Source organism: Topomyia yanbarensis, chromosome 3 (assembly GCF_030247195.1).
Source record: "Topomyia yanbarensis strain Yona2022 chromosome 3, ASM3024719v1, whole genome shotgun sequence".
Lineage (NCBI taxonomy): Eukaryota > Metazoa > Arthropoda > Insecta > Diptera > Culicidae > Topomyia > Topomyia yanbarensis.
Window position 1 is genome coordinate 33,391,432 of NC_080672.1, and position 15,242 is coordinate 33,406,673.

A 15,242-nucleotide genomic window follows, 5' to 3' on the forward strand; every position below is an offset into this window, starting at 1 on the left:
TTACATACACGCGAACCGTGTATCTGATACTTAATTTTCAGTGAACCGTTCAGATACTAGAAGAGAGTTCTCCCATAACACTAGAGTTCCCGCTCATGTCGCCACGGAACATATTGTCTAGTGAATATGAGTGTCATTTTTATTGGTCATGAAGGTATGAGTTTACCAAGCTAGGACCGAGGGTAGGAACTTCTGGACGTGATCGATTCATGAACGCGCAAAGGATGGGTTAATGCTTGAAACCGCGTTTGTAAATTTATATGAGCTGATTCGTTCACTTAATTACCGGAGTGTTTTAATATTGACGAGATCGCAGACGTAAGTATGTGGGGATGATTACAATTGCATGTTCGCGTTTGTGACCAGGTTAGTGTTATCGCGAAGGACACGAGCGTTTGTACGTTTGGAATGAAAGAGATTGTGAGTGTATATGAGAGAATATGCAATTTATTGTGATAGTGATTGTTATTATGAATATAATTAAGATATGGCAATAACTAGAAAAATAACACGCCGAATAAAGAAAAACGGGAGGGAAATTCATTAGAAGCGTATAAATTGATCGATATTATTTTTGACGCACATTAGTAGTGGAAAAGCTAATTACTAGAAGTACAACAAAAACAGATTAATGAAGTAGAAGAAAAGAACATATGTAACATGTAATTAAACTACTTGAACTCGTTTAAATGCCAACAAATGATTCTTAATTACCATTAACGACAATTGCACTCTGTTAGAATTCTTCCATGCTATGCTGACTGGTAATGGGTGGTTGACGTGCGTCGGTGAATTAATAGTAGAGTAGAGAGGGGTCAAGTAGGTCAGTTTTTTTGGCGAGCTAGTGCAATCATATTTTTGCACCGATTTTGACAAACAAGCATTCGTTGGAAAGGCTATACATCTGGCATAAATATTTTTCAAGCTAAATCCAATAAGGCGAACGCAATTTTTTTTCGATATTTTTTAAATGTGGGGGTACGAAAGGTCACTATATTCGAGGTTAAATAAACAATGTACCCGCCAAGAAAATCAGAAGTTCAACTTTTATTTGAAGAGTATGAATACGGCAGATTGTTGAAAAATTATTCTATTCACGACACTCAGGTAAAAAAATGAGAAAGTGGCAAATGATGTAAAAAATCATGAAACCGTGGAAGGAAATGTTGAAAAAACATGGTTTTCAGCAGCTGCGTATGGCTTTGTACTTGCGAATGATTTCTTCGGTGTCCTCGTCGTCGCCAGAGTGTGAAATTGAAGTTGTGCCTTTCGACTAACGTGGTTGTTTAGCTGTGTGACGATCACGTTTGTGCTTTGGAACATTTTTTGGATTCCTTTTCGTTCTCCTTTCCGAGCGTATTTCCTTCAATTATATACTTCAACTACTCCTAAATTATTATATTGTTAACTCGTGCGAAATATATGACGAGCTTTCATTCATGACGAGAACTTTCCTTTCATACAAGCACTTAATGTTTTGAACGGAACCTTGAATTGTTTAGAGGCTGATCGAATACTGCCGATATCTTGAACAGATGCAATAGTGTTTTTTATGTCCTCTTCACTTCGTTTTGGCGTTTTTCGCATTAACCCATTATTGCCCAACTTATTTTTCACGCGCATCACAAATTGAGTTTTCCAATCGGAAAAAATGATGTGGTCATTCCAGTCAAATTATTTTTGTACTGAACGTAGCTGATATAATAAGGAACAACAAGTGAAAATTTCAAATTGATCGAATAATTGGTTCCTGAGATATGGTGATCGCCGCGAATGAACTTTTCAACAAAATACAACTTCGAGATAATCGAGTTTTACTGTCGGTACAACGAGTCAGCGATCTAGCGTATCAAACACTACGCACCGCCTACAAGTGGTCAATGGATAGCGGTATATGAAAAGCTGCAACTCAAGTTGTTGTATTTCGATCTTGATGAAATTTTGAGAAAACTTTCCTCAGCGTATGTAGTTTCAGAATATCTAATTTACAAAAATTCGATTTTTTTTTCATCCTGCAAAAATGTGTAACCCCTTAAGGGAAAATTTAATAAAAACAAAGCATAAATACCGGTTCAACCACTATAACTTTTTTAAACGTATTCTGTTAGAGTACATTAACAATATTAACTCATTGATAATGCCTCTTCTGCATTATTGCTTGAGTAATAGGAGTTTTTCTTAGCACCTACTATATATAGTAGGTTGGGCAATAATGGGTTAAATTACGCACAACTTTCCTTTCAAAATTATTTTAATTTGCATTATAATAGTGACCTATAATGTCACCAAACGGCTTATCGTGCCCCCAAGTGTATGTTTCATGACGCGGACATCAGTATTTTTTTCAAAAACAAAAATCGAAAACCAACGCAAAACTCGTGTTCAGCATTAATTTTTACATAAGAAAAACTCACTTGAATTTTATACATTGATTATATGTACTGTACTGAGGACAAAAGATAATGCGTTTACACATAACAACACACGAAAACAAAAACGATGCCGTAACTAATACAGCTGATTCACAGTAACAGCCGAAATGACAGTCATCAACGATGTTATCTACCGTGTATCTAATTCATGCAACATGAGCGACCTCTGCAATAACATAGCAAAGATAATGCCCTATACCTATTGTATCCCCATACCTATTTGACCTCTTTCTACTCTACCTTAATTTATCCAATTCGATCTTTTCGAACGAATCGAATCGAATGTACGAATTCAACACCGGTAAAAAGTGACCAACGAATCCCAGGAAGGGATACCCACTAATCTGTCATATACGCCAGTTCATACGCATAGTATTTTTTTAATTCTAATATTGTGACAAATATCAAAGTAAGCTCACATGCCAAATTTCACATCATTTTGACAATTCTAGTCCCCCGCCCACTTCGCTTGAAATTTTTGAAATTGGTACTATGGGAAAATATGAAGGAAAAATATATTAAATTTTGAAGTGGCGCTCAGAAAATTACCATTCATGCCTATTTTAAAGGAAATAACCTTAGTATTTGAATGGAGATATTTCTCTTTCCCAAAAAATACGGGAAAGTGGGGTACTGGGTCAGTTTGTCCCCAGAATCCCCTATCTTTAATAATGTACATATTTTGCATTTTTTCAAATGTGATAAAATCTCAGAAATCGAACAGAACCTTTTTGACCTTTGTCCAAATACGAGAAGTTGGGGTTATAGGGCTTTTTGTCATTCAGATTAAATTTTATCATTTTCTCGTGCATATTTCTCTATTATTCTTCACTCAATTTTAATAAACTGTACCTTGAACAATAAAAATAGACTAGTTACCGTAAAAATTCAAAAACATCAAATTTTCTGACATTTAGTATCGATTTCACATTTAGTTCCAATTTCACATTTAACCCTTCCGGGTTACCCGCTAATCTAGTGTCATTTACCGATAAGGAGAATCCGAAACACTAAATACTAATTTTATGTTTTGCAAGGCCAGCAAACTTTGGAACATAATTGATACGAACACTGTTCAAGACTACAAGGCGTAATCCAAATACGTAACTGCAAGTGCATGTGTATTTGTAATGCGCCAGCATATTTATCTCTCCATGTTCAAATATAGTATACAAGCTTATTTCTGTGTTTGTAGTAGAATTAATGCGGAAATTGTACAGAAAAACTGTAATTGAAACAAGGATTATTTTTAACGTTCTATCCCGATCAGAATGCAATAACGAAATTATAACAGAATGAAATTTTCGTAGTAAACTGTGTTATAAATCTGGTCTCATTAGCAGTTAAAATAACTGAAAATTATAACAACTAACAGTGCGAAAAATAGTTTTGAACTCTTTCTATTATGTGTTTCTGATCGGGATGTCACTCTACGTCACTAATAGTGACTCACTATATATTATGAAATTTCATCAAGCCAAAACATGTCATCCAAGCCGGAGCATTCCCGTAACATGATATTTCCTTTCAACAGCTGGTGCTACTGTTGCTGCCCGCATTAAGGTAGAACATGCAGAATAAATATCTTTCAGATTACCCTAGCGATCGCTTACAAGAGAGGTAATTGTATTCAAATGTTTGCTTCCACGGTACACCAGTCGGCCCAGAAGGGTAATCTGCTTGTCCCAAATTACCGCTCTCTCGCATCCCCAGTCACATCAAACCCCTTCCCAGACACTTCCTGCTCTGGGGTATGCATGCAGTACGAATGCAATAAAATCCATCAGCGTGCCACGGTTGAAACCGTTTAACATCGCGGCCATTCGTGAATGCATTCCGGTAACTGTAACGCAGCGGTTATCCATGTTTCACCACACCGATGCCGATGTAGCCGACGTGCATGACTATCGAGACCTAGTAAGGTATACGTTTAGTAAAGGTAGATATCTCGATGTGCGGAAGAAAACGTGCCCAGACTGACTGACAGAGTTTGTAAAAGATCAACGCACACCTCAGCAGATGTGAGATAGACCGCGGAGCTAAGGCTACGAGGTGCAGACTACTAAGTAATTTACACAGAATAAATTCAAAACATGTAGGGTAGTCAGTCCATTTCAAACTGTGCGGAACGGAAAACGCTTATGCGTGGATGTGCGAGTCGAATATTAGTTGAAAAAAGTAAACAATTGTTAAGAAACAAGGGAGAGCGTCTCTTCTTAAATATTCAGATACTCCATCAGCCCCTACGTTACAATTAATTTGATTATTAGTTAAATGTTTATTGCAGGAGAATGTTTTATCAAATGATTGAAATTAGTGTTAAACATTTGTCTGTTTTGACGCGTGTGAAACCATTTCTTTTAAAAACACTTTTCGGATCGGTTATCCTTGCACCAGCATATTTGAAACGTCGCTTTTTTCTCGAAATTAGGGAAAAAGGCAACCGCAAAATTAAATTAGGGAAAAAGGCAACCGCGCGACACGGAAACAGCCAGTGCAATATGTGCCGAAAGAAGCATGCGTTATTCTAGAGGTAATTGCCCCCTCGGCTGTGGGATAAAACTTTTTTTTATGGATGTCGCATTGGCACTGTTCCAAAGCAATGACCATTCCAAACCAGAGCAGCAGCCAACAAGACGAAACTATGTCGCATTGACAGTGTTTAATAAATAACATTTATGCGTCGTTTCGGTTGATGACATGTCGAATTTACGGATCAGCAGGTCATGAGTTCAAGTATTCTTTAAGCTACAGTTGAAAGGTTCGTCAAGTAGGTTGTTCGGTTTGAAAGGGTAAACAGGTTACAAAAGGAAATTCGATTCCTTGCAAGGTTTTTTAAGCTTCTGCTTTCTCATACTCACATGGTTCAGAATGGTGCAGATGGGGAGAAAATCAGCAAGCAAAGGTTCAAAACGACGAGCTGCATGGCAGCCAATTGTGCGTAGAGTGGTTACAATTGAGTCACATATGCAGGAGACCGCAAAGTTGCACAGTGAAACCCATAATTTTGTATTCCAATTATACGAAATGTTAGTATCTAGCATTTCGGATAATTGGAGCACTACACGATTGATTTCATATATTGATCGTTTCGTTGATTGACCAGCGAAAATTGTTAGAACTCAATATATTGTCTCTGCAGCAATGAACTATTTTGTTGAGATATTGCATAATGATAGTATTCAGAAAATTATCACGTCAATCGATTTTACCGTTCAACAAATATTTATTTGAAGCCACACATTTACATGATCAAAGGAAGGTCTAGCCGACACGATTTTAATATTCATCGTAATGTCGTCCCTACCGATTTGGGTGGGCGTGGAAGCTGATCTAAAAATACCACGCGTAGGCGACGTGACGAATTTTTCGCAACGTCGCCAGCCATGTAGTGTCCCCGCGTTTGCAATGAAACCGATGAGGCTTTTAATTGATAACTCCGCATCGAGTTGAGTGCTTTCCAGTGGTGACCATTTCACCTCTAATTTACACTGCCGACTGCGGTTTATGCTTGATATGTTCAAGTCACATCAGCTTCAGTTATACATATACACTGTTTGTAGATATAATTGAAGCTGATGTGACTGGAATCTACATACAAAGAAACATCAATACAATTTTCGCCTGGTACTGGTGTAAACATTGTCACTTGCGTGAGTGCTTCTGTAGTAGATAAGTTTTCATTTAAAGGTCCGACTTAAGTCAAGCATAATTTTAAATGGTTATGCTAAATCTCAGGAATGGTCGAAAAAAAAGGACAAATAATGTTAAATATTTGACATCATATGCTGAAATACTTTTTCAACAGAACGTGGATCAGATCTGAAACTACGATTTGTCATAAATTTGTACTTGACCCAAACCCAAAAATTTTAAATTTTTGGCTTGCAGTTAAGTTCCAACTCATCAGCGAAAAACAGTTTTCCTCCACTCCACCATGGGCCATAAATCGATGTTTTGGGCAAAAATCCAGTACTTATAAACCATTCAGCGTCTTCGGAACAAATTCCCCACAATAAGTGCATTTTATTTTGGTGTAAACAAAATTAGGGTGACTCTCTTGATTTTGAAACTCTCTTGATTCTCCTGAACGAAAAAAGATGAGTAACTTTGCTGAAAATAGCTTAATCTTTAACGGTTTTAATTTTACAGCGACTTATTTGTTTTATTTAGGGTGACTTAATAAATCAGTTATTTTAACCCACTGCACTCGAGTACAAATGTACCCCACGCCATGTTTGGAGCCGTGTGAAAACGAGAATTCGGCATTTACCGACATGGGACCTTAAACATAATTCAATTTAGAGCTCATAGTAACAGTTAGAAAAGGTGGTAAAGCCAGTTTACTTTTGGCCTTCGTGGAAGCAGGAGTCAAAGTTGACGTGGGGTACGTTTATACCCCAAAGTACCGTTGCCATTAGCGTTTCGTACTGTCAGAGGAAATATGATTCGTGACAACACCAGTTTAAATAACGGTTGTTTTACTAACAATTAGTATTATGTAATAGACTTTTGTCGAGACTTGTCTTACTGGAACTGTAGAGTTAGATTCTCGGAAGGGCTCCCCGTCAGAATCATTCACGTAATGTAATGTTACACACTAAAACACTGCTTAAAGCCAATTGCAGGGGGCCGTGATTCTGAATGTAATATTCATTGTACGGTTCAGGCATGTGCGGGCGTAGGGACTCGCGATCGCGTGTATCGTCGTGAAGGAGCTCGAACGTTTGTACGTTAACGTGTTCCATCGCGTGTGTTAACGTGTATGTATAAATACTATTTTATGACCGTGTGTTCAGATGCTGGAACAGAGTGAGTGCTTCCATATCACTAGAGTTCCACCTTATTCCCCAGGTGTTATCAAGTTTCACGATCGCAGCTAGATTGCGTGGATGATTGCGATTGGCTTAAGTGTTCGTATGTTAACGTGTTTGTCGCATGTGCTCGCGTATATGTGACTTCGCGTGTATGAATTCGATTTCATGACCGTGTTGCACGCGAGTGTTCTTAATGATAGCGCGAGCGCGGGAGATTGTAGGTTTACGCTTGATACCGCATTTGAACTATTATAAGTACTGAGACGTTCATATTATCACCGGGATGTTATCATGTTTGCGAAAACGCGGATGCATGTTGCGTGGATGATCGAGAAGGGCTCAAGCATGTGTATGTTATCGTGTTTGTCACGTGTATGTGACTCCGTGTTTATAAATTCGATTTGGATATCGCCATGAAACGTGTTGTTTTGAGGATATGAGCGTAATCTTTTTGTTTGGTCCACCTGAAGGCAATGGACCTATGCTACAAGAAGCCGAGGATAGGGACTTCCGGATGTAACCGATTCATGATCGCGCGAACATGAGCGTTTAGAGGTTTATTCCTGAGACCGCGTTTGTGAATATTTAAGTGCTAAACCGTTCACTTAGTCACCGGGGTGTTATCCTGTTTGCGAGCGTAGGTGACTGTGGAAGATAGAGAAGGACTCGAGCGTTTGTATGTTAACGTTTTTGCCTTTCTCATATAGAAAGGTTATGCAATCACTCTAAAAATCGTCAACCTAATCCCGGCCCGGAGGACCGAGTGTCATATGCCATTCGACTCAGCTCGTAGAGATCGGAAAATGTCTGTGTGTATGTGGAAAAAAATGTCACCTATGTTTCTCAAAGATGACTGGACCGATTAGTCTCAAATGAAAGGTACGACCTTCCCATCGGCTGCTATTGAATTTTTTATTGATTGGACTTCCGGTTCCGGAGTTACAGGTTGAAGAGTGCGACCACGCAGTAAATTTCCATATAATCTGAAATGAAAAATTCCCAAAGGGGGGGAGTAAGGCAAAATTTCAAAATCGAATTTTTGATGCCAAATGACTTTAAAATGCATGAAACGTTGAGATTTTATGAAATCCCGAAAAACATTTTTTTAACAAAAATTGACTTTTTTGGACTCTTACATATTTTTGCCTTTCTCATATAGAAAGGTTATGCAATCACTCTAAAAATCGTTAACCTAATCCCGGATATGAAGGGTTGCTACTGTAAAATTAAAACTAGTTTAAAATTTCTTAACAAGTTGAAAATTTTCGGCAGGGTCCGGACCCCCCGAACCTTCCTCTTTGATCCGCCGCTGGTTTTAAGCGATGTTTCAGTGTCGATGCAAATCGTACTGTATATGCAAATCGTGCTGAATATGTAATACACATTTCCAACATTGTATTGAACATAACCAGCTGGGAATGGATGATTCACGCATGTAGGTAAATCAACCGTACCCTAATTTATCCAGTCCTATCTTCCCGAATAAATCAAATCGAATGATCGAATTGAAAACCGCCAAAAAGGGACCAGCGAATCCAAAGAAGGATTACTCACTATTCTATCATATACGTCAGTTCTATATCCATTCCTTGACCCAACTGTCACAAATACTCAAACGAACAAATACACAGATAGACATACGACTACCAGATAACAATTGTACACTAGTATCAAAAACTACAATTATTATTATTTAACTCGAAATCGACCGATAAATTGACACACAATAACCCCTACTACGAGCCGTGTTCACAGACACTGCTAATAAGCTATTAAACTATGTTTGCTAACATAGCTCATAGAAAAGACAATCCACGGCGACCCGCTAGTCGGCTACGACAGCTTTCGCAGGCTAATGGTTGACCGTGAGTTTGGGCTGGTGCAGAGTGTGAAAGAACACAAAACATAGAAAATCCCCATAAGCCCTCTCGCTCTTCTCGATGCACCACTATCAAGGCGTAATGTAATAAGCATCGTAAAGCAGTTGTCTGTCGGAGGTTCTTTAAAACTGATGCACATATATGCTTGAAAATGTTTGCAATACCGTCAAACCTGGCATCCTAGGAGAGGGAATTTGCAAAACTAGTGTAATGTTTCTACTTTACTCGTACGTGGAACATAAAACATGCTTTTTGTACTTTCAAATTAACCTCATTACTGTTCAAATGAATTAAATAAAGCTCCTGGATAATGGCAGAGCGTTGTGGCGCGTTGGAGCCGTTAGCTATTCTCATCATTAGAATAACTTGTGAATGAGAAAAGCCAAGTAAATTTTTCAATTCGTTGGATATTTCGTTCAAACTTTGACCATGCGGTAATCCTTTGAAGATAGCCTTGAATCATCTGTCTTGAAATCATATGAAAAAAAATTATATAACTTAAGAGCTTATATCATACTTACACGCCTTTGCTTGGAAAAAAATTATTTTGCATTTTGGGGTGTCTTCTATAAACAAACCAAGGGTGCCCCAATGGGTAACCCACTCTCTTCATTTCTTTGTGAACTAACAAGAAATGGCAAACCTAGAGGAATGTCTGAATGAAAAAACATTCTGCAATATCAAACGTAAAAATTTATACCAGATGTTGGAAACCATTAACAACATCCATAAAAATATCAAGCTTACACTTGAGGAGGAGAAAGATAACAAATTGCCCTTTTAGGTTGTCCTTGTAACGAGTGAGAGTGGGTTCTTGATTTTCGAAATATATTGGAAACCTACAAATACCAAAAGAATTATATCAAATACTTCAAACCATTTTCATCAGCATAAAATGACCGCTTTTCATCACATGGTCCATAGAATGCTTAGTTCACCTTTAGAGAAAGAAGCGAAAATTAGGGAAACAGAATTTATTTTCGATATAAGCATGCTCAACAGGTATCCAGAACAAACAATCCAATCAACAATTCATAAAAAAATCAAAGATGTTTAAAAAACAAGCTCTTACAACCTTAACACCAACAATTGAATGTTTAAAAAGGTTAGCAGTAGATTTCACACACATTGGCATGGATCTTGTTTTCAGTAATAGAAACTGTCAACTAAAATCAATACTAGATCCACTAGATACTCTAAGCAAATCTTGCATATACAAAATATCATGTTCTCATTGCGATAAAATTTATATTAGAACAAATCGCAGAAATCACTAATGCTTCTACGGAGTCGGATTAAGATTTACCATTTCACTTCCAATCTAAGGTAGCGGAACACACCTTTCTCAAAAAACACCTATCCACTGAAGATATAAATATTCAACGACAAATTTCCAGAGAGCTTGGAAAATTTCAAAAATCCCCGTCGTCTTTACTCAATCGATATGAAGGTAACGGATATTCAAGGCATTTCAACACATTTCCCGAATATTATTCAGACTGATATGAACACTGAAAAAGACTATACGTTGTAGTCGAAAAACTGGTATATGTTGTTTGATGGAAGACATCTGGCTTAAGAGGGTTAATAACTGATAACGTAATTTCCTCTATTGAATCTTTTACAACATGGGACGCTTATAGATTATAGACAGTAGAGTGGTAAACAAAAAGAATTTCGTTTGAAAATGGCCCAACCAACCCATCCAATAATATATAGTAGATAATAAAAATAAATCCTATAACTCAAGTAATAATGATGGAAAAACTTATCAATAAGTTAATAATGTCCATATCAGAGGCGACGCGTGGTTTCACCGTCAACCTGTTCAATATATCACAAAGGCCCACAAAACGTCACAAACATCTTTAATTTGACTGCATGAGACGTTTTAGATCAACTGATTATTTCTTGTTTATCTCTTCTGACGTTACTTGGGTTGACGGGATTCTCTGTTCGAAAGAGCTGAGTAAAACAAATTTGTTGCCAAAGCCCACCGGTAAATTGTCAAACAAACGTCTTGTAGAATGCTTAAAAGAATGAAAAATATATAACATACCCGAGAATCGAGCAATTTAAAAGATATCTAAACTAAAATTTAAGAAAAACAATCATGTATAAAAGTATCATCGAATAGAGTTAAAATAATCGAAGCTCTTTTTGAACGGCTGAAAACGCTTATATTGTGGCAGGGCCTACTTTGATACGTTTGAATATTAAATATGATCAATTTTCACTCAATGAATTCGAATATTTGTAAATCTATCATTGAATATTTATAAATCATGACATGATATGACTTAACTTGAAATGTAGAATCTTATGTTCTACACACCAAGAAATAATCGTCGTTCTGTATAAGAATGATTGAAATATTTGTCATCCGGCTTAAAGTCATCCCTCAATTCTTTCAAATGGGATAGAAATTTGAATGTGCCTCATGCAATTCGTTGAATCCAGAAAACAATATTTTTCTCATAAAATATTGTTGGCATGAGACATCCAACATCAACCCGTTCATTATTACAATAGAACGCGAAATCATTCGAACAACCCTTGATTTGGATTTATGTCCATTTTTCACTCTCAGTAGACAAGTTTTCAACATGTAAATGCAAAGAGCAAACAATTTCTTTGAAGTAAAAGTAGACGGTTCATTATTATCGTTGAACCAACGAAATACATACACGCCTAAAACCAATATGCCCCAAGTGCACCAACATTTGTTTAGGCTACCAAAGAAAACATGCGTTTGACCGACTGTTATGAACGTACGGCGACACGCGCTTAAACATTATAAGCCACTCTCGTTTGCACACAACTCATATGGACATCGCACCAATGAACGCTGGTTCAATATTTGACTTGAACCGGTGCAAAACGAAATAGAAAAAGCCATCGCATATGACACTCACGCTACTGTTCCAGCCGTCGCTCATGCAGCTGCTCTATCCATTCTAGAGCATGCGGGGAGACTACGAGATGCGTGCATGTTTGAGGTTGAACCGATCATGGGTAGACAGATTTTTTGAAATTTACCTGCTTGATATGATGGGTTGATTTATCGTTCGGATCAAATTGTCGAACTTTCATATAAATGAATTTGCGTGCTGCTGTTGTAGTTTTATTTCAACCTTCCGGCAGTGCACGCTGCTCTGAAAATCTAGCGAAATCATTTTAGAGCAGCTGCGGCTACTCGTTCAGTGTGCCATTTGCGCGACTTCCGGAGGATTAACTAAAAATGGGTTTCGGGTCGTCAGATTTCGCTTACCCGTTCAATGAACAGGTTGAACGTGCCGACGCGTCGCCTCTGGTCCATATATACTTGCTGAATATGTTTAGACACATTAGATTGGTCAAACCGATGTGACCAGTTGATTCGATTGTCCCTTGAGGGCCCACAAATTGTTGTTAGCGTGATGTTTTAAACCAGATATTCTAAAAGTACATACAATGAGGAAAATTCTCTCAAAAAATCATTAAAACCGAAGCACTAAAACTTGAGTTATAGCTACTTATAGACCTGTAGTTGTTGGCCACTTAAAGACGGCGCTAAGTGTTCAAAACGCGGGACCGTTGACTGCGATCGAACTCAATTATCTCTGAATTGTATTTTTTTGTTGCAGCGAACACGATATCTCACGAACCAATATATAACTTTATATGTGTACAAATAATCTAAATAAAAAAATAAAGCTCAAATGATTTCGACCGGAAAGCTTCAAGCTGCGCATGAAAAATAAGTTGGACAATAACAGGTTAAGATATTTCTTTTTTATGTACAAGTTTTGGTTACTTAATATGGTCGCCATATACCGTCTATACATTTCTTGCGGAGCATTTTCTTTCCCTTCCCTTTCCCTTTATGCTTAAAGAATCCCCAAATGTGACAATATACAGTTGACAAAAAATCGCAGCAAATATAAATTTTTGGGGTGTATTCCTTACGAATCCTTAGTCTTTGGAAACCTGACCTCCTTAAAGAGTATGTTTCACATCGACAGAAATTAATGTGAAATTGGTGTTCTATACTATAAATGGAGATTTTCATTTCGAAATAGAAAAAATATTTCTTCCTGAAACCTGGAAAATTTTCAGTAAAAATCTAACTACTCGTTTCCATAACTTCCTAAAAACGTTCACTTCAAGTATTACTTCATTAAGAGATACAAAAGAAAGTATTCCAATTGTAGTTGAGTGCTCTGACTGATACACTAGTTAATAGTATCATACAGATAGGGCACGCATAAATGAAAACGCCGACAATTATTGTAACCAGAACTAAGGCAATCGGCTAAGAAGCACGAAAAACTGTATGATGCTAGCCCAAAAGTGCAATGGAAAAAACGACCTTATCTTGCCGGTTGCCCAGAGTACGGGCAGATGAGGAACCCAATGAGCTAAATGAGCTATATCCATAAATATCTTCACTTCAGTCTTATTATTAGCTTTGTCCTAATGGATTAGACAAAAATAATAATTTCGTCAGAATGCATGCAGTCGCTCAACGAACCTATTTCACGAATGAACGTAAAGCGTTCCCTTGCTTTAGAACCGTAACCGTTTCAAATTTCGCCGAAGCAAATGAAAATGAAATGAAACAATTGATAGCGCATTACGACGACTCTCTAAGCAATCCATAGAAAAGATTGTCTATAATAGCGGCCTCTTTTAACAATCCATGACTTTTTTATGCTCAGGCATAGTTCAACTCAACATGATATATCATTATCATATCGTTGCATTACGGCATTGACTGAAAGCTGGATCCAAGTCGGTTCATCGGACGGGTCTATGCACGTATTAAATCAGATTATCCGGAACCTTTGAGCCAATTAAAATCATGGCCAGCAGCACACACATGTTGTGACCAACCTGAAAATTCTGCTATCAACAGGTCCTAAAACTCAGAACCTACTGTGCGATTACATGCAAGCACCGAAGCAGGAGCGACCGAAGCACGCAAAAGTGCGCACGCACGTTTTACATAACTGTGATAGTTTGCCGAACAGCGTAACCACGGAAGTCTATCATCCTTAGGATTGTTCCTTGTTTAATTAATTCGCTCACCATCGACACAACGTTTAAATGTCTCCATTGCAGCATGTTCCGTTACATATTTAGTTCAACACTGCGCACAGCTGATTTTGAGCACATCAATAAAATCACATACGTGTCTATAAAATTATATCCAAAGAGCGACATGCCATTCTCGAAAACAAGCCGCTCACCCTGGGCCACTTCGCACTGACGAGTATTGCTCGTCAACGGAGTGAACGACTTTGGTTGTTTCTAGTTTAAATTTTAGCGATTTTTTTTTCTATTTGGAACCTATTTTTAAACCACACGTTCACTCTTTCCCGGCATGTACACACAGTCTGTGGCGTACCGGTCGATTATTCTATGTGTGATTTCCCCTCCCGGTTAGTGGACTTGTATTGGGGCAGTATAGGGTATGGGGGGTTGATTTAGTCACACTTCTGATGTAGTTAGTCAATTAACTCCGCAATTGAACAATGTGATCGTCCGGTAATAAAGACTATTTAAATATTTTTTTATATATTTTATCGTCTAAGCCTGAATTGAGTTCATTTACCCTGTATTTCGCTTTGTCGAGCACATATTAGACGATATGCAGGAAGTTGGTTGAACGTGGTCCAAAGGGATGTTCAAGAAGACAAAAGGTGTAGTCTAGCTTAACAAGTGGGATTATTATGGTAATGTAAACCATACTTACATTTGCTTAATTTTTCGAACCAAACAATTCAGTTACCTGATAAATAGTATTTATCATTTCCCCCGCATACCGATACCATACGCAGAAGAAAAGCAAACGCCATTTGCTAGAAAAAGAATTAGACTTGATTGGTCATCCGAGCATAAATTTGTATTATTCCTGCTGTGCCACTTCCATTCTCCATCAAATTAAGGGCAAAGATCAGAAAATTAGTATGATTAAACATTTTCCGATATTTTGATGACTCAAAGCATCAACATTGACTTCCAAGAAAGTCCGTGTTTAAAATTCGCTATATGTTCGACTTTAGTTTAAGTTCTACTGCTATAACAGACATAAGGGACATTTTTAGTGCGGCCCAACGGGACCTGCAGAA

The 15,242-nt window shown here is 37.6% G+C and overlaps 1 protein-coding gene across 2 annotated transcripts in view; it reads right to left on the bottom strand.

The window, feature by feature from the left end:
* The window catches only part of LOC131688099 (sarcolemmal membrane-associated protein), a 73,915-nt gene that overhangs the window by 19,171 nt on the left and 39,502 nt on the right, over nucleotides 1-15,242 (bottom strand). Inside the window, exon 1 of one of the 2 annotated variants that reach the window (XM_058972251.1) lies at nucleotides 14,200-14,351. The exons of the other annotated variant lie outside the window; for it this stretch is intronic. Coding sequence (XP_058828234.1) covers nucleotides 14,200-14,235 — 36 coding nt within the window. The 5' untranslated portion in view covers nucleotides 14,236-14,351. Of the gene's footprint in view, nucleotides 1-14,199; nucleotides 14,352-15,242 lie in introns of those variants that run through there. 2 annotated transcript variants of the gene reach the window in all.